Below are 27,705 nucleotides of genomic sequence, written 5' to 3'. Positions count from 1 at the left end.
GACCTCATCAGTATAAAATCAAAATGTTTTTTCACTAGTTAAAGTCCCTTCAAAAGTGTGGCCTTAAAAAAGAAAAATAATTAGTAATGGCACTTAAGTGTGCAGTACATGCTTAAAATACTTCAGAAATAAGAGTACGTTTTATGACTGGCAAATAAACATCTGGTCCACAGACAATGCAGTACATGTTCCAACAAGCATTTTGCAAATGATTTGACACTGGGGAAGCAGAGAATGTGGCCACACTGGCCCCCATGTAAGATAAATCCAAACAAGAACACTTGGTTGGCATTAATCCAAACGCAAAAAAGTACATCAGTCCAAACAGATGTCTAAAATGTGTTTGCACAACACAGAGGAGATAATGACAAGGGCCTTCCAGTGTCAAGAGGGATTTGGGGAAGTCCATAATTCCCTTGTTGCTTTTCATTTTGGCCTTTTCATTCATTGTCATTGAGAGGCACTACCAAAAGATGCTGACATTTGGGAGAAATTGCCACTTAGCCAGAGAATACAACTCTTAGCGTGGAAGCTTTATATTCCTCAAATGTCACACTATCCCTATGATGTTGCCCATATACGTGGGGACCACCAATACTTGATGAATTCTGTTCCGTTTTATATCACTGCCCCACATCAAGAAAAAATAAAATATAATACAAAACAGGAGGTCAGAAGTTCCATTTTGAATCCTACAATAATAAAAATTAGAATTTTGTTGGATGATGTCAGTCTGGTTTGGACTGACTGACGTCCGATGGCGGCACAACCCGCTGTTCCTCCATCCTGTTTGACTGCGAACGCAAGATGAGACTAAAGAAATCCTCATCTGGGACAGTTGGTCCTCGTGTGGCAGAGGGTGGAGCAGCGCACCTTTGGTCATTCAGTCTGGAGCCCTAAATCATGAAACAGAACCATTAGTAAAGCTGATGATTGATAAAGTGTAAAATGTAGAGAAAAAAAAAATCTACATACCCCTGTTCAAATGCCAAGTTTTTATAATATAATACAATGAGACCAAGATATATAAGTTTTTACTTATCTTGGTTTTAATTTCAAACAAAAACGTGCAAACAAGATGCAGAGAGTTCCTAGGGTGACGTTCAGCAGCATCTCTTATAAAGGTAAATTACATTTTTAAAGGGATACTTTACTTATTTAGCAATTTTTGGCAGTCAAGCATTAACTCATTTGCTCCCAATAATGTGTAATTACGTTGTTTTTTTTGTTTTTGTTTTTTTTAATGCTAGAGCATACAGAAGGCCTTGATGCAGCCTCTCAACTGCAAAGAACGGTTGCAGAAATGGTAGTTATTACACAAACGGCCAGCAGGTGGCAGCAGAGCAAAGGAGATCAAACAGGGCCATGTTGAAAAAAGCTAAATTACTTAGAATTTTAAATAGATTTGTGAAAACCGATGAAACTTAGCTCTCTTCTAATGCCAATTGCTGCAAAACGGAAACAGATAGAAACATACTTTTTTTGAAAGAAGATGAAAGAAGAGACTTTAATCTTTCTTTTGAGAGGTTCCATGCTTTTATAGCAATAGAACACAATATTCTGTGGGCCTTGCAAAATCAGTCAAAATCCATTCAAACAGCCGGGAGCGAACGGGATTGTTTCTGTGAAAATGGATGGGAGTGAATGAGTTAATATTTTGCCTATAATAAATTTGATATTTTCATTATTTTTCATGTACAATTCGTACCTTTTAAAACACATTTTGCAACATGCTGTTGACTGAAAATGACATCACAAAGGCTCAGGTAACCAATCACAGCTCAGCTTGGGAATGTCACATGACCAAACCTAGAAAACAGGTGAGCTATGATTGGTTACCTGAGCCCTTGTGATGTCATTTTCAGTCGACAGCAAGTTGCAAAACGTGTTTTTAAAGGTACTATTTGTACGTGCAAAATAATGAAAGTATCAAATTAATTCTAGACAAAATATAAACTTTTTATTGCTATAATAGGATAAATAAGTGAAGTATCCCTTTAATCAATAGTTCCCTGGCGTTAACACAATTAAAAAGTTACACTAACAGTTACATTGATCTATTAACGGCCATATGGTTTTTCAAAAAGGCCGATGACGATGCTCGTCCACATGCTGAATATCAGCACCGATTATCGGCTAGGCCGATTATCTATCCCACCCTGTTCTTTATTTTTGCTTCCCCTCTCAAAAAGATATTTAAAAAAATAAAACTTTTCCATTGAGCTGTGCAATTTAAATGATTCAATCATGGTAGAAAATTATTTTAAATGATTTACTGTACCTTGGTCCCATTTTTTTTTTTTTTTTTTTTTTTCATCTCATAAAGCTGACATTGAACAGGGGCAGGGGGTGTTGACTTTTTATATCCACTGTCTATAAATCCTTTCATTTTATATTATTTATTAAATCCTCGATAAATGCTGCCTTAACTGTAACCAATGTTAAGATAAGTGGTTCAGAGAATGAATGAATGAATGAATGAATGAATGAATAAATGAATGAAGTACTGCTCGAATAAATAAATCTATTGAGGTTTTTGCTCACCTGGTACTTGACTAGCATGTCAAAGAAGACATCATCCCCGTCCGACTGGTCAGTGCTGGTCTCGATGCAGCTGTATTGGGAGGGTGTGTGAGCTGGATCTGCACTGGAAATGGGGGCTGGAAGGAGCAAGCAGAAAAAGCGTTGGATGCAGATGTGAAAGTGAGCATCAGTGGAGTTGTTTTTTTGTATATCATCTCTCATCACCTTGTGAAGGGTCTTGGTTTTCGCTGGAGGTGGAGGGTGTACTGGGCCGGTTGCAGGTGCTGAGTCTCAAGCCAGGAAAATGGCTCAGGCTGACTCGTTGGTCGTCCAGGCGACGGCCCTGGGAGCTGGCCAGCAGCTCCAGGAAATGACCGGGATCCTGCAATGGTGCTTCGCAATCCAGTATAGCTAGAAACAGAATCAGGAACAGTATCCCAAAATAAATGAGAAATGGATGCTACTAATTTTGCCAGTCACTTTCCAACACAGTGGAGGCAAGGATAATACTTTTGACTCATGAAGTAATTCTCAAAACTGAAACCAAAATACTAACTAATCCCTCATTTGATTTAGTGTATATTCCACAACAATCAAGCCCGATTCTAACCTGATTCCCAAAAGCAGAGATGTCGTGTGGAATAGTACCTTATATCACCAATTCACAATATTTAATATCATAAAGGAAAGTTTGTGGGTAGTCCTCTGTATTCACACCATAATGTGCCAGGTTGACAGAGTGTACTTGCCAATGTTGAAGTGAAGAATACAGTAACTTGAATTTAGTTTAATATGGTGTGAAAACAGATGTCGAGACACAGGGGCAGACTTACATTTCCTTTCAGCTACAGGTGGGGTGGATGAGGGAGAGGAACTGGCAGGCTGATGGCTCGAGCCATCTAAAAGAGAGCACCTTTGGTCATCCATTCGGTTTCCCTGGAAACGAGAGAGGAGGTCGAAAAAGCCATCCTCCCCAATTGTGTCATATGATGCTGGCTACAGGAAACAAACAATAAAAGACAAAAGAAGTTCAACAGAAATCCTGGAACCTTTCTGACACACCTCATAATGTGGCATCACAAGACGATGTACAGTATGCAGTTGGGATGTCATGAGATCCAAACATCACGATGTGATATTATCACGATATGAAGGTCACGATACGATAATTATCACTATATTGTGGGGGCGTTGGCAATATTTAAAAAAAAGATTGCAATATTGTAAAAAAAAAACAAAAAAAAAAACAAAACACAATATTGTAATACTACAAAACAGAATGCATATAAACCACCTACAATCTCTAATAACAAATTAAGATTGAGGTACTTATTTGGTAAGGCAAGCACACATTGATCGCTTCACAAGCAAATTAGGTTCCCCTTCATCTGACAATTAGCATAGATTTTAAACATAGAAGGCTAAAACATTCCTAATGAAAATTAAATTGCACTAATAAAATAGCCACTAGAGAGTGCTAGAAATGCACAAATGGAAATCAACCTTACTTTTTGAACAGATGTGTTCCTTTTAAATATTGTGAACATGACGACGACGATATTGTGGAAGTTTTAATATCACGATATCATGATATTGCCCTTATCGTGACATCCCTAGTATGCGGTTGCATTTGTCCTAAGAATGCATGGGCAAGCTAATGAATTAAAAATTACCTGAGGAGACACTGGTGGGTCTAAATCAGGCACAGAGTGGTCCAACATGTTTTCGTGCTGGTCTTTTGGTGATTTGTTGTTTTTATGCTTCTTGCTTTTTAGTCGATGGAAGAGGAAAAGCTTAGTGGAAGCCTTTATTGTGTTATTTTTTGAAGACCTTGAAAGCCTATCTTCCTCCCAGCTCTGGAAATTCCATTGAGATGTATCAACATTTACAAAGACATCCAGAATTGTCATAGTGCTGCCTAATTCTGATGATGTGTATATATGCTTGACAAATTGATACCATGAGTTACACATACCGGATGCAACGATGAATCTCCAGTTTGATTTGGGCTCATGTCCAGGGTCTCTGCACTGCCTTGCATCCTTGACGGTGACTTCATCCCTGAAAGACACATTTAGCCAAATTTGATCAAGAAGTTTAAACAACATTTTTGCATCACAAACAATGAGTACAAAGATTACATAAATTAGGGATACATGATAACTGTTGGACAGATATACCAATATTGGGGGGGCGTGACATTACATTCATCAGTCTGATATCAACATTGGGGGGGGGGGATGACATTACATTCATCAGTCTGATATCAACAAAACAGGACCAATAACAAGAGACGCCTCAAATACACTAACATTGGTCTGGTGACTGTTAAACTTTAAAGAGCATATGTGTTTGTTTCTACTTGTATTTTATTCCAAGCTGACGCTATTTTGCAGGCACATGTTTACCAGAACTCTACAATGATGATGTTCTCTGATAGAAAACACAGTTGTAGGATAGAAGTGAAACAGGTCAGTTCGTATTTACCTGACATGTTGAGGTAACTCTGGTGGCTCACCGACAGAGCAGTGTTGTTAGTTTTGCCAAAGATGTTGGAATAGATGTTGGACTTCAGACCCACAACAACCCGGAGGTCTGACAAATTCATCCGTGCAGTTGCCTCACCGCTTTTGTCTCCAGTCTAAAGCAATAACAAGATCAATTGTAAATTGTGATGCAATTACATACAGAATACTTATTCATATGGAGACACAGGGATATTTTGACCCCATAAACTAAAATGTACAATACATTCCTCCATCCAGATCTATCTGTACCTCTTATCCACACCAGGGATGTGGGTGTGCTGGAGCCTATCCTAACTGACTTTGGGCGAGAGGCAGTGTACACCCTGAACCCGTTGCCAGCCATTCACAAGGTTAAAATGTATAAAAGACAAAAATATTTCCACAAAACTTAGAGGGCTGGTGCATGGACCAAGGAAGAGCCTATTACATTTTGGTGGGATTATGGATAAGTTTGCTAGATGGGTACAATACCAAGAATGCCAGTGGCTACAGTAGGCGTATTGGTTAACAAACAAATAAATAAATAAATAAATCAATAAATGTACACAATAACAAAAAAATTTGTTAACAGCTCACCCTTGGCGGACGTGGTTCTAATGAATGAGCACAATATATTCTAGTTATTGTACTGTTTATAGTTATTGTAGCAAAGAACAACACTAATGATTCCCAAGACTTTTGTATGTTATTTCATATTATATATGAACAAGGTTTAAATATTTGCAGGGAAGATGGTCAGTATTTATAGATATGAATGACAGATTTAAGGGTCCATCTCATAACAGACAAGTGTAGCTGTTTGTACGGTAATTTATGAGTGCCGTTCTCCCTTTTAACCGGTAGATGGCGATGTTACTGTTACACAAGGGCTCAGAGGAAGGACGTAGTAAACAATAATCACACACCTCTTTGGCGATTTCCAGATGTTTTTCAGCAAAATGCATAGCTTGCTCGTGGTTCCCCAGGGCGGTATGGGCATTTCCTAGACTCCAGTATGCCCTTCCTTCACCAATCCTGAAGAAGGACACACAGAACAGCTTCAAATGAGATCTGACAGGGAAATGCCTTTACTGTTATTCAAACCAGAGAAAATGTGCTTATATGACAACATTTAGTACCAGTGAAGGCGATTAACCTTGTATTATTTTTTCCAACTTTCTCTATTTTAGAAATGTTTTGTGCCAATAGCAAACCAAAGCTAATTTAAATTTGTATAAACATTTCCTGATTACAATATATGTTGAAGTGCTGTTTAACAAAGTACAGTAAGAACAACAAGGTTTAACTGGTCTGCTTTGGAAATGCCATTTCAGTGTTCACCAAAGAGGAGCTTATAATAAACAATGCATTGAAATTATTTGACCCGAACCAAAATCCAGTAGCACAATTGTACTTTTTCCAGATAAGCAGTACAAAGGAATGCACTGTATGACCTGTACCTGTCATTGAGATCCTGAGCAATTACCAGATGTTTGAGGTGATAATCAATGGCTCTCTCATAGTCCTGAAGGAGTGTGTAAGTGTTGCCCAGACTGTAACAGGCTTGGGCCTCCACCGCCTTGTCCTTCAAAAGTCTGGCCAGTTGCAGAGTCCTCCTTAGGATAAAGCAGAGGGGGAGACCAGGTCAAAGAATGTCTCGGGTGGGTGCAGGGGAATGACAGTTATGCATTTTTTTTTCTCTCCATGTTGTCCCTTTGTTATTTTCTGAGGTCTTCTCCTTTAAGGAATTACTTCCTCCTCGTCATGAAACCTTATTCTAAATTAATGTGATTGCTTTTCTATGTTTATGTATATCTGCGAGGGCTGGGTATTGCCGCCAACCTCATGATATGTTACGTATCACAATACAGGGTCACGATACGATACGTATCGCGATACATATGTATCCCAATACATGATATACAAGGTGATACATATCCTGATATTTCACATTAATTTACTTGCATTTTATAATAACAGTCATATGTATACCTAAATGATATGTTTATTATGCTGGATGACAAAAATGTTTTTGTTATCAGCTCTTCTGGTTTACCACAGAGCAGCATGCCTGGTCTAAATGTGTACGCACTGCAGAGCAAGGAACAGTTTTCATACACATACCGGGACAATTTATTAATAGGCATGAGCTGATATAAGCAAAAATATCAAAATATTAAAATTACAGCTCTAAAATGTGCTTCTTTGAAATATTTGGGGAAATAAAAACAGCATTTTTGTTCATGTAACAGATTCTATTTAGTTTTTTTAAACAAAATATAGGAACATTAAGATATGTGTCATGTTAAGTTTATAAGTAAATGAATGTTGATATTCTTCCTCTGTTTTAATATTTCTTAGCAAGACAGTGTCCAATCACTGGTGAGCTATTTTTGCATTAATTGAAGGCAATTAATTTCAAAGACGCTGGTGGTTTTTATTTTTTAGGTACAATGCAAGTTGCAAAGGCAAACATTAACTGCCTATTTAAAGTTAACGAGCACCCTAATATCTGCGCATTTTCACAAGTATCAAATACAATTTTAATGAGTGCCGCCTGAAGAGCTCATTTGTGAGGCTCAGGCAATACTGTTTATGATTTCAAGGAGTAGGTCTTCTATTCACTAAGCTATAGAAACAGTACATCACGTAAAAAGCATAACATAAAAAAACTAGAATGCTGTTTTTGTTATTAGGACCATATTAATGTAAACAAACATACAAACAAACAAACAAACAAATAAATAAATGTTAAACTTACTTATAATGACCAGCCGCCACTTCAAATTGACTAAGGAATATATGAGCATTGCCAAGGTTACAGTGCGCCCTCCTCTCAGCAGACTTGTCCCCAAATTCTTTGGCAATAAGAAGGCGCTGCCAAACATAACAAATAGAAGAATTAATATTAGTTGTATCAAAACTAGTTTGAGCTGTTCACATTCTGAAGTAGTCAAGACAAGCACAGGCACTGTGACCCTTTAATGAGCAAAGGCAACATACTGTAATTTGAGGTGATGGATGTGCACTTTTGTTTTTCACTTGTGTGAAGCCCACCTTTTCATGTGCTGCAACAGCAGTTTCAAAGTCCCCCAGCAGATAATAGGTATTACCAAGGTTCCCATAGGTACGACCCTGGGCTGCATGATCCCCCAACTCCTTCACCAAACATAGGTTTGCCCTGAAATTACAGCCAAGATTAGCTACTAAAAGTTGCTTTTGAAATGCTAAAAGACCATTTTGTTGCATTACATTACAAACTAAGTGACCAGATTCTCTGTTATAACAGTCTATGAGACTCATGTCAAGATGGTAATTATCGCAGTCACGTAGCACTGATACTAAATCCACAAGCTAGCAAAATGATTTTTATTTTTTTTTTAAATTGGAGCATTTCTTTGCAAAGGGGAAAAGGCTCAGTGATGAGGCATTAGGGATGCAACGATAAGCGCAATATCGTGATATTGTGATATTAAAATTGCCACAATATCGTCGTCGCATTGTTCACAATATTTAAATGCAACACAGCTGTTAAAAAAAAGTCAGGTTCATTTGCATTTGTGCAGTTCTAGCACCCTCTGGTGACTAGTTGTTTAATCCAATTTAATTTTCATTAGGGATGTTTTGGCCCTTCTATGTGTAAAATCTACACTAATTGTCAGATGAAGGGGAGCGTAATATGCCTGTGAAGCAAGTCAATATGTGGAGGAACTCAATGTTTGTGTGAATTAACAACATAACATAATAATAAAACATAACAATAATAACATTTCTATTATGTACAAAAGCACAGTAGTGTGCTTTTTTCAGTATTAGCCCATTTTTTTCCCCCCAATATTGTGACCTTTTTTTTTTTTGTAACGCCAACCTCCCCACAATATTGTGATTAGGGTTGACAACTGTCCCATATTAGCCGGGACACCCCGTTTTTTTGGGCTAAATTGTTATGTCTCGTACGAGACCACAAAAGTCCCGTAAAATAATTCTCAATTTTTACACGAAATGCATCAAATGGCATCTTTGCCAATTTTGGACCCCGGCTGCTCCCGTAGGTTGACAAGTGACAAGGAAGTTGCTCGTAGCCAATAAAATGAGTCGCTGGGTGTGACTTTATGTGGAAATCTTTCAAGGTAAGAGAGGCAACGAGAGAGAGAGGCAACGAGAGAGAGAGAGAGAGAGAGAGAGAGAGAGAGAGAGAGAGAGAGAGAGAGAGAGAGGCAACGAGAGAGAGAGAGAGACAACGAGAGAGAGAGAGAGAGAGAGAAAGAGAGAGAGAGAGAGAGAGAGAGAGAGAGACAGAGACAGACAGAGAGAGAGCGAGAGCGAGAGTGAGAGCGAGAGAGAGAGAGAGAGAGAGAGAGGGACAGAGAGAGAGAGAGAGAGAGGCACTTCCTGGTTTCGTCAGAGCGTCATGTCGCCTCCACTCTAAACGCCGAACTTAATACGTCGGCTGCGAAGGTATCAGCGGGAACAATACAAGATGTATTCTCGTCCTATTTATGAACAAATACTGCGAGAATTTAGCTTGCTGGCAAGTTTTGCAATCAGCGCTTAACACAGCAAACCGCACTCTACAGGTCCTAGATCAGCTAAAACGACAATGTCACGAAGCACGGCACCTGTCAGCCAATCACAGGCATCTTCATGTGCATTTGTTGTAGCGGCTTATACTGCGGAAGTGGCTAGAAAATAATAATAATTATAATATGTAGTGTTGTCCGGTCGGTTAGGAAGAGAGAATGGATAAACCTGTAAGAAAGAAAAGTCTCCATGGGAAAAGTAAATTTGGTGAGTCACGCTCCTCTTTTGCATTTCCTATTTTTTTTGCACCTTTTTTTTTTTTTTTTTTTTTTAGGTAAAGAGGCAAATTGCGGTTTCTTTGAGGTTTATTGAGGTTACATAATGATGGCCTGCAGTAAGGATTTAAGGGAATTGACAAACTTTGTGCATTTCGAATCTAATCAGAATATACACTGATTTCACACATCATGCTCACACCACCATGGCACCGTGCCGTGCACCTGTTCCTTATTTCGGGATGAGAAAGGTGGCAACCCTAATCGTGATAATTATTGTATCGTGAGCTTCATATTGCGATAATATCGTATCGTGACGTTTCGATATCGTTACATGCCTATGAGACAACACAAGAGCCTATGACCAAGAAGAAAGAGGAAGGTGCATTCACAGACAATAGCAGGAGACCTACTTAAAATATGGAGTTACAGCGACAGGTGATTCTCATGCATGCGGCTCACACTGCTCAATATGTGGCGAGAGGCTCTTGATTTAGTGTTATGGTGAATTATTCATGGCCTTTACATTTGTTCTGCAGTTCCTTGTTATGTTGGCCTATTTCAGGAGGACTCTGCTAATAGTTACTGAAAAAATGTGGCTTAATGTTTATTGTTACAGTATATCTACAAAATACCCCAATTTTTGTGTTTCTCTTATCAGTCATGATAAGCGTTACCATAGTTACTGTTTCGTTGCCCTTTTTATGTTATTTGTGCTACTAGTAGAAGCACATAAAAACACACAGTGGATTTGCGTTTTGTAGCATTTCATTAAACAGCCACCCAACCTGAAAACCCACCACCCAAGTGTGGTTGCCAGTCTGTGAAAGTTATGGACTTGTATGAACTGGTCCATGGCGGAAAAAATGGTTAGGGACCATATGTTTAAAAATGTTACTTGGCATTTTTCAATTTCTAACAAACAAAATGGTAGAGAATTCTACATTTGCATAACATTCATGTGACCCTTCACTTTTACACTATATAGGTATGTATGGTTGCTGCAATGCTTGGTGCTTCGATTTATAAAAAGAAAAATAATAATTCATAGTTAATAGACTGTGGAACAAACTCACTCATAGTACTGTGAAGCTTTCCTCAGGGCTATCCTTGCTTCCTCTGGAAACTCTCCTGGCTCTGTCCCCGACCAACAGATGCTTTTGCCCTTGGCGTGGTAAACGTTCCCAAAATTATACAGCGCTCGGGCCTGCCCAACCTACAGTGCGCACAGCAGATTTTCAATGATGGATGCCGCAGTGACCAGCGGTGTTGTAATAATATACTTAAAATACACTGACATTGGACCTGCTTATATGCACTATTTGCGTCTGGTGCTTGATATAACAGTTAGAGAATACAGTACATCCTGTGTCTAGCATCACTGACAACCCCGATAAACTGATTCAGCTTTACAATCCCAAAAAGAAACTTCACAAACTGCTCACAACAAATAGCATTTCAATTGTATTTATGGTCATCGTCATCGTCATCGTCATCGTCATCATCATCATCATCATCATCAATTTGGTCTGATCAATTTATTTTCATTTGTGAAGAGCATTTGTAAAATACTTACCAGTCAGACCTTCAACATATGGATTTAAGGGCTTTAAGGGTGTTTTAATAGGTGTTGTAGCTTTTAATTTGTGCACACGCAGCAACCAGTCAAGACCAAATCATGTACATAAAGAGTAATGTCATAGTGATGGCACAAATAGGCATTATCTGCATATGAATATGGCTGAAGAAATGATTCGCTTTGGTGGAGAGAAGGATGGCTTAAGTACAACAATACGAAATGCAAGCTAACATAGAGTTTAGAACTGCTAAAATGAAGCCTCATGCTTAGTTTGTCCAGACGTGCTGTAGCATTCTGTAGGCGTGGAAGCATCTGGGATGCATCAACACTCAAGTGTATTATAGTCAGATGTGGAAAGATTTCAGGTTTTTCTGAATAGGCAGCATGTGGTTAGGGCTCAAACACAGATAGGACCATCCGGACAGTCACTAAAAATGCATCCAGACAAGTCTCGGGGTGATTTCATTTCGACGATTCTGATGGTACAATTAACTCATTCACTCCCAGCACATTTTTCGTTTTTTTACTTGATTTTGACTGATTTTGCAAGGCCCACAGAGTATTATGTCCTCTTGCTATCAAAACATGGAACCTACCAAGAGAAAGATTAGTCTCTTCTTTCATCGGGGAAAAAAGTACATTTGTGTCTGTTTCCATTATGTAGCAATTAACATTAGAATATACAAAAGTTTCATCATTAGTCACAAATCTGTTTAAAACAATGGGAAAAAGAGCTTTTTGCAACATGGCCCTGGTTGATCTCTTATACTCTGCTGCCGCCTGCTGGCCGTTTTTGTAATAACTACCATTGTTTCAACCATTCTCTTCAGTTCAGAGGCGGCATCAAAGCCTTCTATATGCTCGAGCATAAAAAAATAAATAAATAAATTAAAAATTAAAAAGTATAAATACGTCTTCGGGAGCATGGTAATATTTAAAATAGAACATATTTATACGCTTTTGGGAGCAAATGAGTTAATATTGAAAAGGGCATGTGATGTGACATACATACTTCCTTTTCTACATTTTTTTTGTGATTTGAAATGGCTCAGGAGGGAAAAGTTGCTTGGTGTAAATTTCAGTGATGGGTGAATCAAAGAAAGTTAAACTGATTGCTCGATCACAAAATCAAATTCAGTCAGACGTACGCAGGTAGTTAACAATATTACTATATATGACAGACTCTTTCATTGATTTGGCAATTTGTGTTATATTTTTTTGCTGAAGTCTAAACCTCTTCACAGATTGGTGTGAGTTTTAGAGGACAACAATTATTTTATTGAAGAAAATGTAAAATTTCCTCATTTGTGGATAACAATGGCAGTACTTCTACCAAGACACAAATTACACCAGATTTCAATTATAAGTACAGTAAGTCTGCAGATTTAAAATCAGACTAATATTATTAGCACTTTTTGTTGTTATTAATTTGTACACAAAACATACTGCAATATCCATACTAGGGCTGGATGATTATGAAAAAAAATAATAATAATAATCACGGTTATTTTGAGTCCGATTTCAATCAATTAATAAACTAATCATTCATTGATTTTCTATAGCCATTACATTACCCTTGTATCTTTACAATATTTATTTTACCGGTATTTGATGTTATTTTCACAAGTCTAGGGACTTAGTGGGCTAACCTGGGACCTCGGGGATTGTATTTTATGCTGTGTCACATAGAAGGTGGCGGCCGTGGCTCAGGGTGTAGAGACAGTTGTTCAGTAACCAGATCGTCGGCTGTTTGATCCCGGCTGTCCCCTGAGTTATGTGTCGTTGTGTCCTTGGGCAAGACACTTCACACACATTGCCTCCAGTGCTACTCAGACTGGTGTATGAATGGTGTGAATGTTTGGTGGTGGTAGGAGGCCGTTGGCGCACACTGGCAGCCAATCTTCCGTCAGCCTGCCCCAGGGCTGCTGTGGATACATAAAGGCATACTTGACTTATTTAGCCATTTTTGGCAGTCAAACATTAATATTTTGCCTATAATAAATTTGATATTTTCATTATTTTTCATGTACAATTAGTACCTTTAAAAACACATTTTGCAACTTGCTGTCGACTGAAAATGACATCACAAGGGCTCAGGTAACCAATCACAGCTCAGCTTGTGAATGTCACATGACCAAACCTAGAAAACAGGTGAGCTTTGATTGGTTACCTGAGCCCTTGTGATGTCATTTTCAGTCAACAGCAAGTTGCAAAATGTGTTTTGAAAGGTACTAATTGTACGTGAAAAATAATGACAGTATTAAAGTAATTATAGACAAAATATTAGCTTTGTATTGCTATTGCTAACGGGCTAAATAAGTGAAGTATTGCTTTAAGTAGTTTACCGCCACCAGTGTGAATATGTAAGTGCGTGAATAATATATCCATTCCACTGTAAAGTGTCTTTAAGCATCTAGAAAAGTGCTATATAAATGATGCATTATTATGATTATTATTATTATTATTATTATTATTATAAATGTGTGTTGGTATGGCAAAAAACGTTCTTGGATATTTGTATCTTTGAATTTTTTTAATATGACTTAAAAGGACATCGAGAAATTAAATTAGTAAGAAATTAAAAAAAGAATATCCTAAAATAGCAATTGAAAAAAAAAAAAAAAAAAGTACTGGATGTTCCTGTGTATTTTGGCCTCTTAAGGATGGTGTGGTGCGGTCCATCCATTGTGTACACACAATTAATTCTATTAAAATAACGCATTTTTCATAGATTGGGAAGAATTTGTACCTTTGCGTAGTATTATCTTATCTTTCCACAGCCTTTGTGTGTGACTATTTGCTATTTGAAGAAACATTACTCCCTAAACCCGGATGTGTGTGTGTTGCGTCTCCGCTCCGCTGCGTCTTGACTACGTGCTCCGGACGCGTCAATTTTTTGGCCAACTCACACCGGCTGAGCACAGCTGCGGTCCGGCAGCGCCGTCGCTGACAACTTCCCACCGTGTCTTGTGTGATCGCGCATGATAATGTGGCATTAAAAACAACACACAGAAAGTCTGTGTTCAACAGAGAAGCAGAAAGAGAGGTGGACTTTCTTTGATTTAACTCACCGTCCACTCCCATAGCTTCAGCTATGACGTTCCATGCCGCATTCCTTTTGAATTAAAAAGGATGTGCCGTGTCATATATAATTTTGTTGCTTTCCACCTTGATTATAAATCTGTCCTCATCCATGTTCGCCGGTGTTTAAACTGTGAATTAAGTGTTAAGCATTATGATGTTTTGCCGACATGATTGCGAAATAGGAGTTGGCGAGTGTTTTATTCTGAAAAGTAACCGGAAATTTATTTCGAAACTGCGTCGGTCTTCCTGTCCCGCTCGGTGTGGTCTGTGCTAGCTTGCCGTTTGCCAGAGGCCGACAGATGCGGCGTCCGGCAAAAATAGAAAATAGGTCTGTCTATCCGTGCGGAGGGCTGCGGCACGACGTAGCTGAGACGCAGTCGACACGCAACGCACACGCACCCGGTGTAATTTGCACCATTCGAATGAATGGAAACGAATTGGCTGTGCTGCCGGAACGCACCGCAGCCGCAACGCACCACACACGCATCCGGTGTAATCCCGGGGTAAGTTACAGTTCGCATCTGAATGGGATCAGGCATTCACTTTAGCATTAGTGCTAGGCTAGCAATGTTTTTAAAAGCACGTTTTGTATTTAAATATACAGTGAATGTATTTATTCTTGTCATGAGTTTAGTTTCACAGTTAACTCGAACTAGGGTGTCATTAAACAGCTTAAAAAGACACTTAGGCCGTTTCTCAATATGTATTCTTGTCTGTACTTATGTCCTTGTGATCTTGTGAAACGTCATCAGTCGCGGCCCAAGCAATGTTCCAATTGTAAGGACGCAAAAAGCCATAAGGGTCGAACAAAGAACGGACGGAATACCCGGATGTTGTCTTACTGCGAGCTTTCTGGTTCTGACGCATTGCTGTAACTGTGTACCACATGACTTGATGTTATAGTAATACATTAAAGAAGTATCATTTGAAATTATACATGGGATTTATCCAATGTAGGATTATATTGGGATAAAAAAAAGGTTCTGGAAAGACACAGATGTGATTTGCAGGTTTTGTTTTGATTCTACTGAAATTGTGGTACATCTATAAAAGCCGATAAGTAAGCCGATAATTGCAAAATTAACTGGAACACACATATACTTTCGAGTCGTACTAGAAGTCTAACATGTACAAATACATTGAAACATTGTGTAAAAGCATCATGAAGCTAAATTTTATTGATATCACTGCTTTAAAGACAACCAGTAACTCATTTTGAGTTTGCCAAAACAAAACAGTCATGTTTTAAAACTGCAAATAAAAACTGCAAGGGTAACATTTTGGGGAGACACAGTCAAGAAAGTCCACACTGGCGACTGCCATGTCGGCGTGATGCATCTTCTGTGAACACGAGGTCGTACGCATTATGATGTCACAAATATGCGACACTACCATAGGAGAGGGGTTTAGGGTTGAACCACAACCACAAGAGATGACCAATGTGGCATGTTGCTAATTATTGGCCACCGATATATCGTGCATCCCTATTACAAACGTGATGCTGGTGTGGAGCAGCAATGAAAGTGCCTTGTCTGCCAGAAATGAAAGAAGAAGAAACAAGACCAACAAACGTGTTGCTCCTCCGCCAATCGTTCCTTGAGGGACAAAATGCATCTTGGGATATTTTCCCAGCCAAGCTTTCACCAAGCAACAACCGATGCATCCTTGGTTTAAGCTAGCAAAAAAGAACAACATCCGGGAATTCCGTGTGGTCTTGGTTTATGCGTACTTTCGATTGGAACAGTACTTGGGCTGCCATTGCTGACGTCTCACAAAATCACAAGGACGTAAGTAAGGTTTTTAACTGATGTATGTTGTACAAACCCATTTTGAAACATCAAAATAGTAGTACAAATTCATTGAAAGCTAGTCACATGATATAACTGCGATGAATTACGGAAATAGCGAGATATGCGCGCTTGGGAAGTACCTTCTTGAGACCGCGCTGACCAAGACCCTACTCGTTGCATCACAAGAACGTACTCTGTGTTCTTGACATTGAGAAACAGCCTTATTGATGGCAGAAACACATTGATTTGCTAAGACATGGTGCATTCAGGGTACTTTCACAATATAGGGAACTTGTAAACGCACTGCGCCATTCTGCACATTAAATTGTTTTTCTTCGATTACTACATTTTAAAGATCGAGAAGCCAAAAATCTAAATCACATAAAATTTGAATTCATCATCCAGCCCTAGTCCATACTCAAGCCATGCTCATAAATACTGAGAATTTTTAGTACCCACCTTATCACACATCGCTCTGGTGATGTCTAAATGTCTTTGGCAACAAACCACAGCTTCATTATATCGTCCTAGAAGCTTTAATGTGTTCCCAAGGTTGCCACTGGCTTTGGCCTCACCAATTTCATCGCCAATCGTCCTAAAATATAAGCCACAACCAAGTAATCAGTAATATGGAACTCTGTCTGTTACAGTGTGATTTAATACAATGTTTAGAAAAGCTAGATTAGCTGTTTTTCCCCCCAAATTTTATTTCTTGTATTGTGAAAAATGAGCAATCATGACATTGAGCTGTTAATGTTGTATACTGTAACTTACTTCCTACCTTGTCAGTGTGAGGTCATGCCGATGGTACTCCAAGGCTTTGTTATACTCTTGCAAGTGAAAGTAAGCATTGCCAAGTTGGCTATAGATGGCGCTGAGGATTTGGAGGTCCTCGGTTCCAACCTGGATGGCAGACTCAAAGAAGGACACGCCAGCGCGATAATTACCAGCCTTACAGAGCCTTTCACCTTCCAGGGCCAGGTCCAGACATGAGGACTCCATTCTGCGGGAAGCAGGACATGTGATAAGTTAGAAGAATGTTTAATAATAATTTTTTTTGAAAGAACGGCAGTTTATATCAACCTCCATGTACCGCAATCCAAAATATGTTTATTTTAGTCATACACAAAGTCAATAATCAATCTAATGACACAGAACGTAGCAAAAATAAACCATAATTTTCTTTTAAATGGATGGACTAACTACAGTGTTCTTCATGGTTAAAAAAAAAAAAAAAAAAAAAAAGCCCAAATACCGTAGACCCGGTAAACATTTTGCACAATACTTCCTGAGAAACTTGCCAAAGGAGACGTGTGCAATGTCTTGGCTTTGTAGAAGAAGACTTTATTGTCTTTTATAATTTGGGTGAATTCCATTATGTTAATCAGATTGATGACACAGCATTAATTGAACATTGCATCACCAAACGCAACCAGGTGTTTGGAAATTATCTCCAACAGCTGCTGTGAACGAACAATGCAGGTTGCTTCCACCAGACAACAATTAATGCTAGCAAGCAAACACCTCATTTCAAGTCTTCAACTTTATCTTACATCATCTTATATTTATTGGGCATTTTCTCCCATGAAAACACCATATGCAAACATAGAAACCCAATTTAGCTCTATTTATAAACACTGATCATGATTGTGCTGGTGCAAATGTTGAAACATGAGATCAAAACACTTCTAAGTCAAGCGAGGAAGTTCTAGCCAGACTCACATACCTGTTGCTTCTTCCCATTCTAATGCACTTAAGGCAGTCTGACACGACGAACATTTCAAGCTTCTCAGTCTATGAAGCAAATACAGCTCTTTCAAAACAGCACCCTTTGCCTTCACTTCCTTCATGTGCATAAACATAACGCAATCACGGCGTCCCAATGTCATATAAAGAACAAAGAAACAGCTACCCTAAATCAGCTACTGCCGTCCTAAATGGAGCTCCGCTAACCTGCGGTAACAGCAAAACAAAAGGACTTAATCCGCTCAACGCTCGCATTGGCTTTAACAGTCCTTGCCAGGGACAGAGCTCTGCTATGTAGACAGCAAGTTCTGTGTTCTTGCGAAGAAGAAACGATACATAGGGAGTTATCAGCAACTCTGCCATGAATAAGTTGATGCTCTCAATCACTTAGTAACCACGAACCAGCAAATCTAAGCCAAACGATGGTTTGTGTCACTTCCAATTAAGTCAGATCTCAGTGGTAATTATAGCTACTTTAAGTGGCTCCAGTCAACCCTAAGGCTATTTGCTCAACACCCCATGAAATAATCATTTAACAGCAGATGCCCTGGGGAAGGGGTTACAAATGGTTTAATAAAGACCCTTCAAAAATAACAACATAATAAGACAGACCTGAATGATCGGGATAAGTTGCTAAGAGGCGGACATAAATGTACACCAGCACATTTATCTCTTGTTAGACAAGCCCACTCAACCAAATATAATTTGCTCTTCTCAGTAAAAACCTGGGCCAATTTTGGGGGTGGGAAGGCGGTAGTGACGATCACAAAATGAAAATACAGCACGTCAATATTGTAAAGTCACACTTCATCCAGAGTCAGACTTACATTTTTACTCAAAATCAGATGACATCTAGGGACAAAGGGTATCTGCCGAGCTTTGAGCAGGTGTTAAACACATTCCTTCATTCATTTTCAACTACTGATCCTGTTAAGTGAAAAGGGAAAGCTGGATCCTATTCCAGCTTTAGGCGAGAGGCGGAGTTACACCCAGGAGTGATTGCCACATGGTAGAATTCATTCACTGACAAGAGAAATGCATGGTATGATACCATGACACTGACCTATGAAACTAACTCGTTTGATTGTCCGGCAGGTGCAACACTTTTACTGCACATTCCATCTTTTTATCATCTTGCAGGATTTTTTATGAATAATTTATTACATTTTCATATTAATCAAATCAGAAATGTTTCTTTGCGATGCATCAAAGAATCCCACCCATATTGACAAGCTAGCATTTGCAGATTTCATTGTCATTTTTTCTTTTTAATGCAGTACCTTTTTGTGCCATTTGCATGTGTCTGAAATGACACCGATTGGTGCAGTCAACCTCTATTCTTAAGACTATATCACCATTGCAATGTAATAACAAAGCTATATTATTTCAGTCCATCCATCAGTCCATCCATCCGTCCATCCGTCCATCCATCCAGGGTCGGGTTGTAGGGCGTTGGGACAGCAGCTTTTAGCAGGGACTCCCAGACTTCACAATACCCAGCCACTTCATCTAGCTCTTACATGAGGACCCCAAGGCACTCCCAGGCCAGTATCTGCAATGTGTCTTGGGTTGTCCCCGTGGTCACCTCATGCCCAAAAACACTTCACCAGGGAGAAGTCCAGGTGGCATCCTAACGAGATGCTCAAACCATCTAATCTGGTTCCTCTTATTGCAGAAGAGCAGCGACTCTACTCTGAGGCCCTCCTGGATGACTGAGCATTGCTGCTTCCCATCTCTAAGGGAGAGCCCGGAAACCCTACTGAGGAACCCATTTCACCTCTTGGATCTGGGATTTTGTTCTTTCGACCACAACCCACAACTCGTGACCAAAGGTAAGGCCAGGAATGTAGATAGATGGGTGAATTGAGAGCTTCACCTCTTAGTTCAACTCCTTTGCCATGACAGACCGATAAAGAGTCTGCATCACTGCAGATGCAGCACCGATCCACCTGCCGAGCTTCTGTTCCATTCTTCACTCATGAAACAGATACTTGAACTCCACCATTTGAGGATCTCATCCCTGACCTGGTGAGGGCATTCCACCCTTTTCCAACTGAGATCTGATTTGAAGGTGTCGATTCTCATCCCAACTGCTTCACATTCGGCTTGGCTCGACCCGCTCCAGAGAGAGTCAAAGATCGCAGCTTGACGAAGCCAACCGAACCATATCATAGGCAAAACACGAACATCAACCAAAAGGCGCTAAAAAAATAGCCCTATCTACCAGCCTGGCTACAGGGTTGGGCGGTGACCCGCCTCAGGGAAGCTATTGAATATTTATTGTCCATTTGTTGCAACTTGCAATCATCATTTCGTTTCCAGCAAATTAGACATGTTAAAATCTGCATCGGGGCATTTGAACACTGATTGGCTGTTAGGTAGCGTATCAGCGCATGGGGCAAGAAGAGGATGTGACGAAGGCGGATAAACAGTACTCAGCTCAACTCAACTTTATGGTTTTTCAGGACAGCACACATGAATATTAAAGTGCTCCATAAAGAGGACATATCATATGTTTTGGCAAAAAGATTTGCAAAGTCGTTTATTAAAACGTCCTTATTGTAGTTTGGAGGTTGGTAAATAGCACAGCACAGTGACAGTTTGGCCAACTTTAAAGAAGGTGGCTTCAAAGCTGTTGATCGATGTGGTAAATAGTAGTGTTGTTCCAATACCATTTTTTGGCCCCGGATACTGATACCCAGTTTTGCAGTATCGGCCAATGCTGATACCATACCGATACCTAGTTTGTTTTTCCCCAACAATAAAAAGCTGCCATTGGTTCAGAGCCTTCAAGGGCCAATAGGATATCTTGGCTCGGCATGCAGTGAATATGTCACACATTAGTGAATGTTGTGCACAAGCAAGACACAAGATGCTGCATCCAAAGCCCTATATTAGCGTCGGAAATAATGGTATCGGCATGTTACTTCTGAGTATTTGCCGATGCCGATACCACTGTTTTAATGCAGTATCGGGGCCTCTCCCGATACTGGTATCGGTATCGGAACAACACTAGTAAATAGACATTGTTTACATTTAAATTTGTTTTTAAAAATAGTTGCCGTTCCTCCACCTCGACCAGACGTCCTCGGAGCGTCCAAGTCAGCGCAGCCACGGGGTCGTAATTCAATTATAGTGGCGGACTCACCGGCGACAGTCCAGGTCTCCGTCAGGCAGAAGAAATCCAAGTTGTTGGAAAGGAAAAACTCCCTCAAAATACACGTTATGTTTGTCAATGACCGCGTATTTAACAGTGCGGTCCTGCCTGTCTGGACATGCACCAAAAGTACGTAATGTATTTACGTCATTTTTCTACGTGACGTGCCAACGTCTGGGCCGACGCCACAGGGGGTAGGCGTCGGTCACATTTGGTCCATGTCGGATTGGTGTAACTAGGCCTTAAAACTACCTCAAGGATCAAGACCTACAACATACTTTCACCCTCTAATTAGCCTTTTTGAGCTTGCCTTGTCTCATGCAAATGAGCCATGGCTCACCATGGCTCCTGCAATTTTTTTTTTTATTTTGGAAAAAATTACCTGTTCTAAATAACATTACAGACTAGACTAAATAAATAAATGAGCAACAACAACAAAACAGCATATTAAATGCATTTCATCTGTGACACCAGAATTATACTACATATAGCCACAGGTACAGGACATGTGAAATTATACTGTTACTGTATATAGAACAGTTGAGTATTAGAACACTGCCTCTGGCCCAAAGTCAGCTTTGACAGGCTCCAGCACACCTGCGACCATAATAAGAATAAGCTAGAGAGAAAATGGATAGATGGACAATATTCAGTATATCCTGGAACTAACGTATTGGTGGGTTGGCGTCAGCTTGCTGGATTTCACTTCATACCTGGAAATGTTTGTTTTGTTTTGTTTTGTTGTAAAATGTCCATGTGATACATGGTAGTTAAGTATGTGACGTTGCGATGCTGTTCAAATGCGATTCATATTTTGAATTGCAGCAAAACTAGAGGCTGATGGTTGGCCACTCAGAAAATCCAGTTGGAGAACCTTACGTACTGCACGACAGTTCAGTTCGCTCTGTGTGTGATGGGCCAAAGCCTGAGAACAAACATGCTCCGAGATTAAAACAAACAAACAAAAAAAGCACATCATAATGATTACATTTATATTATACAAACTTGTTTGATTGAGAGCCACATGCTGATTGAACCAGTGTATTGCTCCTACCCAAAAACACATCTGCCAATTACATCACCACAAGCATCTGTCTACTCTTGAGTGTCAGCTTGCCCGACAGGTTAGTCTGGGACTGTAAGCAGAGAACGGAATTCACCAAGGAAACTTTGCCATGGGTTCGGTGGCATGTCTCTGCTTGTGCACAATACTTTAGAGCGAAAATAGGCTTCAGGTTATGTAAAACATACTCATCACAAATTCAATAATAGCCCCCTGAAGTCAGATGCATATTCTCACAATTGTTTCAGATGTGCCACAGCATTTAAATGTTAGCTTGTGACCCATAATTTATCTCTCAATGAAATGTCAAGTATTGAACTTAAAGAACATGACACAATTAATGTCATACAGTATTGCGCAATCTACACTCCACTAATTGAGGGGTTAGGGATGAGATCAACGCGTAAAAATTATTCATCGCTGTAAGTACAGATATTTCTCTAATAGGTATTGGTTCTCTAATTGTGCTCTGTTCAAAAAGGCTTTCTACTGTATGACATAAGACTAAATTCCTGGTCACGTGATGAATGTAGCCGCATCTTACGTGGCGGAGATGAAAATGCAATGATAAATGCTGCCATACATGACAGCAATCCCAGACAGCTGTAGAGTTAGTTTCCAGCGTCGCTCATTCCACGTCATGTTTGTAAATGAGAATTAGTTGTCAAACATTTTTACCTGGTTAAATAAAATAAAATAAAATAAAATAAAATAAAATAAAATAAAATAAAATAAATGTTGCTAACTTAGTACAACTACAAGTAGAAATGTGTACAAAAGCTAAACGTTGATTAATGACACCAAAATGCTATGAATCATCACCAAAATTCACATGCACATCTCTACGTCAACCTCTAAAAATATCAAAATAATTGCTGCAGTATTTTGGTTTTATGGACAGTGAGCTTTTTTTCTTCTCACCATACAGTGCGCTCACAACTGGAGGTATGCAGTATACACCGAATTATCGGCCACCGAAAACTGCATAAAAAAGAAAAAAAGTCAAGTCAAGTCTATTTATATAGCCCTTAATCACACAAAAGTCTCAAAGGGCTTCACATGCCCACAGTTTGCAAATAGTAACGACATCCCCTGATCAAACCGCAAAAGGGCAAGGAAAAACTAAAAAAACAAAACAAAAACAAAAAACATCAGGGAAAAGAAAAAAAAGAAAAAAAAATCAGCTTTCGGACGATAGACAAAAACAAAACACGACTGAAACAAGATGTGGTGACAAACAAACTGCGGCCACCAAGCATGTGTCTGAATTACACCGCATGCGTGTGCGTTGCGTCTCCGCTCCGGCGGCGCAGCCGATTCGTTTCCATTTTATCAGCTTGTTCAAATTACACCGGCTGCGTATGTGCTGCGGATCGACTGCGGACCAGCTGGGCCAAGCTGGAGCCCGCCGCATGGATAGACCTATTTTAGATTTTTGCCGGACGACGCAACCGTCTGCATCTGTCAAATGGCAATTTAGCATAGAACACATCGAGCAGGACAGGAAGACTCGAAATAAAATGAAAAATATAATACTCGCCAGATCCTATTTCGCAGTCATGTCAGCAAAACGTCATAATGCTTAACGATTAATTCCCTGTTTAAACACCAGCGAAAATGGACGAGAGATTTGTAATGGAGGTGGAAAGCCACAAAATCATATATGACACAGCACATTTGTTTTTTGTTTTTTAAATACTTTTGTGTTATTCATTGCTCTTGCTCTCCCAATATATTATGTGTTTAAATGTGTTTTGAAAGGCAAATCATCTTTATTTTTATTGCTTTTTTAAACAGCCTTAGCTGTCACAAAGCACTTTACAGAAACACACACAACAAACATAACATAAAACATTAACAGAAATATGTATATATATGTATATATATATATATATATATGTATATATATATATTAGTGATAGACCGATATGGTTTTTTCAAGGCCGATACCGATACAGATTATTTGTAGTCAAGTCGGCCGATAACCGATATTTCAAGCCGATATTCATTTGCAGTAAAATGGGGAGGGGGGGGAATTCTTTCAAACTATATATAATTTCTCACTGAGTAACAAATTCATGTGAATGTAGCTCATTTGGGGTTTTTGTTAGGGTTCGTAAAAACGTTTCAAAAAGATTTTTGCAGTGAAAAATTGTGTGAATATGTTCCAAATGTGTTTACGACAAATAAAAACTGACTGATGGAGCGGGAGATCGACAGGCGGATCGGTGCAGCGTCTGCAGTGATGCGGACTCTGTATCGGTCCGTCGTGGTGAAGAAAGAGCTGAGCCAAAAGGCAAAGCTCTCCATTTACCGGTCGATCTACGTTCCAACCCTCACCTATGGTCACGAGCTGTGGGTCGTGACCGAAAGAACGAGATCCCGGATACAAGCGGCCGAAATGAGCTTCCTCCGCAGGGTGTCCGGGCTCTCCCTTAGAGATAGGGTGAGAAGCTCGGTCATCCGGGAGGGACTCGGAGTCGAGCCGCTGCTCCTCCGCGTTGAGAGGAGCCAGCTGAGGTGGCTCGGGCATCTGGTTCGGATGCCTCCTGGACGCCTCCCTGGGGAGGTGTTCCGGGCATGTCCCACTGGCGGGAGGCCCCGGGGACGACCCAGGACACGCTGGAGAGACTATGTCTCTCGGCTGGCCTGGGAACGCCTCGGGATCCCGCCGGAGGAGCTGGTTGAAGTGGCTGGGGAGAGGGAAGTCTGGGTTTCCCTCCTGAAGCTGCTGCCCCCGCGACCCGACCCCGGATAAGCGGAAGAAGATGGATGGATGGATGGATGAAAAACTGACTGCGAACATCTTACAAATCCTGATGAAAACCCCAAATTCGCTACGTTCGCAAGTATCCCCTGCTCAGTGAGCTTTATCGGCCTTCAGATTCAAAACATGGCCGATGCCGATATTTGTCAAAATGCCATCCCTAATATATATATATATATATATATATATATATATATATATATATATATATATATATATATATATATATATGGGGGTGGGGGAGAGGGAGAGAGAGAGTTTAAAATGAATACAGTATACTGAGTATTATGCTACCTTTTGTCTACCGCAGGGACTTCTGGAACGTAACAACCATGATGAATAAGTGAATAATGTACTATACTAAAAAAGTACTTTTGACATGACCTGCAATGATAGTTAAAAAAAAAAAAAAAAAAAAAAAAAAAACATGGAGGAGGAATGTGTGAGAAGTGGGGGTGTTGTGAGAGCATGGGTAGGGTGGGTGTAGGGGTGATGGTGACTGTCTCCTAATTTATATACTGTACTACTGGAGAGTTTTTCTACATGAAAAAATGCAAATAAACTATTTAGAGCTAAAACAGTAAGAATATTTCTCTTCATACAACTGTGGTAAATAAATATAATAATTTCCTCCACTTTCTGTCCTGATGTCTGATTTGAATGTGAACACATCATAGATCCTCAAGAAACTGCTTTACAATTGTTATTTTGCAAGTTGCAACAAATTGCTCTTGTTTGGTTTTGGATGAAGAGACAGGATTCAGGCAGATCTACTCTAGTGTGATACAGGACCAGCACCCACCCCAAAATCTTATAAAATCCTCAACTGCCTTATCATCCCCAAAAGGAAAGCTACGAGGTTTCATATTGTAATATATAAACAATATATGACTTATTGTCTTATTGACTATTTTAGCGTGTTTAATAAATTGAGGTTGAAGAATTTCAAGTCGCCCTTCCTTCGATTTTTCTGTGTGCAGCCCTTGGAGGAAAAAGTTGGACACCTCTGATTTTTATGGATCTCTGAAGCTCTGAGTTGGTTGTGGACACAAAACCAAGAGAATAACGTAACAAAACATGCAGTCATATTGATGTCTTAATGACAGCCCAATGAAAAATAGTTTTAACTACTCATATGTTCCTATTCAATGTCTGGACCAATTGGAAATAATTCTGTTAACTTGGCAAATTGTTCTGCTATGATGTCACCCAATGACTGTGCTTTCAGCCAAAATCTCCAGCTGGCTATTTGTTGGTTTACTCCCCATTGTTGGCTGGATAGTGGCTACTTTGTGAATTATATGAAAGCTTAGTCTGAAAAGCAACGCTTTTGTATGCATGGGAAAACAATACCTGTCAATAGTCAGGTCAAGTTTTGCTCTTGACACTGTAGTATTACTATATAGCTTCAGCTTGATTTCCACATACAATACTTTGTCCTTAAGAATTTGCTTAACTTACAACAGCAAGAAAATTCTGCAAAAATTGACCGATTTCCCTCACATTTTTGTCAAGGGTTAAACATCAATATGTAGAAAAATAAGACCTTTATTAAAAAAAAAAAAAAAAAAAAAAAAAAAAGAAGCCTTTTTTGCTGTTTTAAAAGCACTAAATACGTCAGATAATAGCATCATTAAAAGTCGTTTTAACAAATTTATTTTTTTCAGTTACTGTGTATCTAACTGGTAGCACTTCACATTAATTAGTTCCCAAGAAGTACATCTCAGCTTCAAAAAGGTTGGCCACCCAGCAGATTCTTTAATACAGAACTGTACTACAAGCCACCGCTAGGGGAAAATTTTTGAAAATGAGCTTCCCTGTAAGGGACTGCATAAGATGAAAACTACTATATTTGGCATCCTTAAGTTAAACCATAAGTATTTCAATATGTATGCGCCCAGCCAACGCCTAATAGAAAAGTGATGCGCTCATCGAGATTTCTTATTTTCATTCTTAAAGGAAAAACACGAAACAAGAGACTTCTAGGAAAACCTGAGATGCATAATTTCACCAGATTTGTAATTACAGTACTCCTTTTTATGAACGTTTTAATGACGTTGTAATATGGTATTAAAAGTGACAGGAGTGAACACCGTATAATTTAATAAAACCCGAAAATCTCTCAGGTCAGACACACCATATTGCTTAAGAATGGAAAATAGAAGAATGACTAACCTGTCTGACTGAGCACAATACTGATGACGTCGCCGACGTAACTATTGAGTCACATATAGTGTGAATATGTCACCATGTTTCCCGTTTGACTGTAAATCCCAGTGAAAACATAGAAAAGGCAAAAGACAAAAAAACAAAAAACAAACAAACAAACAAACAAACAACCGGCTAAACGTTACTTAGAATGAACTAAATGGCACCACACACGGTCATTTTCCACGCGATGGAACTGAAAGCAGAACTTTAAATTTAACTCAACACCCGTTAGCAAAAAATCCCAGTTATCGACACCAATTTGTTGTCTATGTTATAAAACGCGCTTACCTTTCTCTTTTGTTGTAGTCCCCCAGAGTCGTATTTTCCCAGGTGTTTACAGCTAGATTTATCGTTTCATCTGGGAGGAAGACGACTCCTTTGGCTCGGGAAGCACAACTTTGGAAAGCAAACCACTCCTCCCACCTCCCGAATTCTGCTTCTAATTTAGAAACTCGCTGCGTTCAAGGACCCTCGGAAATATC

General features: G+C 39.5%; 2 protein-coding genes across 5 annotated transcripts in view; both read right to left on the bottom strand.

Annotated features, from left to right (window-relative positions):
* The window catches only part of dnai3 (dynein axonemal intermediate chain 3), a 75,273-nt gene extending 47,923 nt beyond the window's left edge, over nucleotides 1–27,350 (bottom strand). The window contains exon 1 of one of the 3 annotated variants that reach the window (XM_077533464.1): nucleotides 27,330–27,350. The gene's annotated coding sequence lies outside the window, so the exon portion shown is untranslated. Of the gene's footprint in view, nucleotides 1–7,752; nucleotides 7,769–27,329 lie in introns of those variants that run through there. The other 2 variants (XM_077533463.1, XM_077533465.1) reach the window with 2 other exon arrangements.
* On the bottom strand, nucleotides 119–27,679 carry LOC144026636 (G-protein-signaling modulator 2-like). 2 transcript variants are annotated; one of them, XM_077533468.1, is made up of 15 exons: nucleotides 27,512–27,679; nucleotides 17,061–17,282; nucleotides 16,739–16,874; nucleotides 10,903–11,042; nucleotides 8,088–8,211; nucleotides 7,792–7,907; nucleotides 6,491–6,646; nucleotides 5,957–6,065; nucleotides 5,011–5,164; nucleotides 4,499–4,584; nucleotides 4,197–4,379; nucleotides 3,357–3,519; nucleotides 2,749–2,934; nucleotides 2,545–2,660; nucleotides 119–896 (listed from the first exon to the last, which is right to left on the bottom strand). In XM_077533468.1, the coding sequence occupies exons 2-15, from the start codon at nucleotides 17,279–17,281 to the stop codon at nucleotides 729–731; spliced, it is 2,058 nt and encodes a 685-aa protein (XP_077389594.1). In that variant the 5' UTR covers nucleotide 17,282; nucleotides 27,512–27,679; the 3' UTR covers nucleotides 119–728. The 2 variants fall into 2 exon arrangements, with proteins under 2 accessions (XP_077389594.1, XP_077389592.1); XM_077533466.1 differs by lacking the exon at nucleotides 27,512–27,679 and adding an exon at nucleotides 18,006–18,233.
* Nucleotides 27,680–27,705: the final 26 nt, after the last annotated feature.

Source organism: Festucalex cinctus, chromosome 10 (assembly GCF_051991245.1).
Source record: "Festucalex cinctus isolate MCC-2025b chromosome 10, RoL_Fcin_1.0, whole genome shotgun sequence".
Taxonomy (NCBI): domain Eukaryota; kingdom Metazoa; phylum Chordata; class Actinopteri; order Syngnathiformes; family Syngnathidae; genus Festucalex; species Festucalex cinctus.
This window is presented reverse-complemented; position numbering and strand designations above follow the sequence as displayed.

What these genes read in the sequence shown, in the direction of transcription:
- LOC144026636 (XM_077533466.1), bottom strand. Translation starts at nt 18,058, where the DNA reads ATGTTCGTCGTGTCAGACTGCCTTAAGTGCATTAGAATGGGAAGAAGC. An exon ending in CTGTTGCAGCACATGAAAAG is followed by an intron (nt 7,908 to 8,087) that starts GTGGGCTTCACA and finishes TATGTTTGGCAG; the next exon opens with CGCCTTCTTATTGCCAAAGA. An exon ending in AAACCAAGACCCTTCACAAG is followed by an intron (nt 2,661 to 2,748) that starts GTGATGAGAGAT and finishes TGCTCCTTCCAG; the next exon opens with CCCCCATTTCCAGTGCAGAT.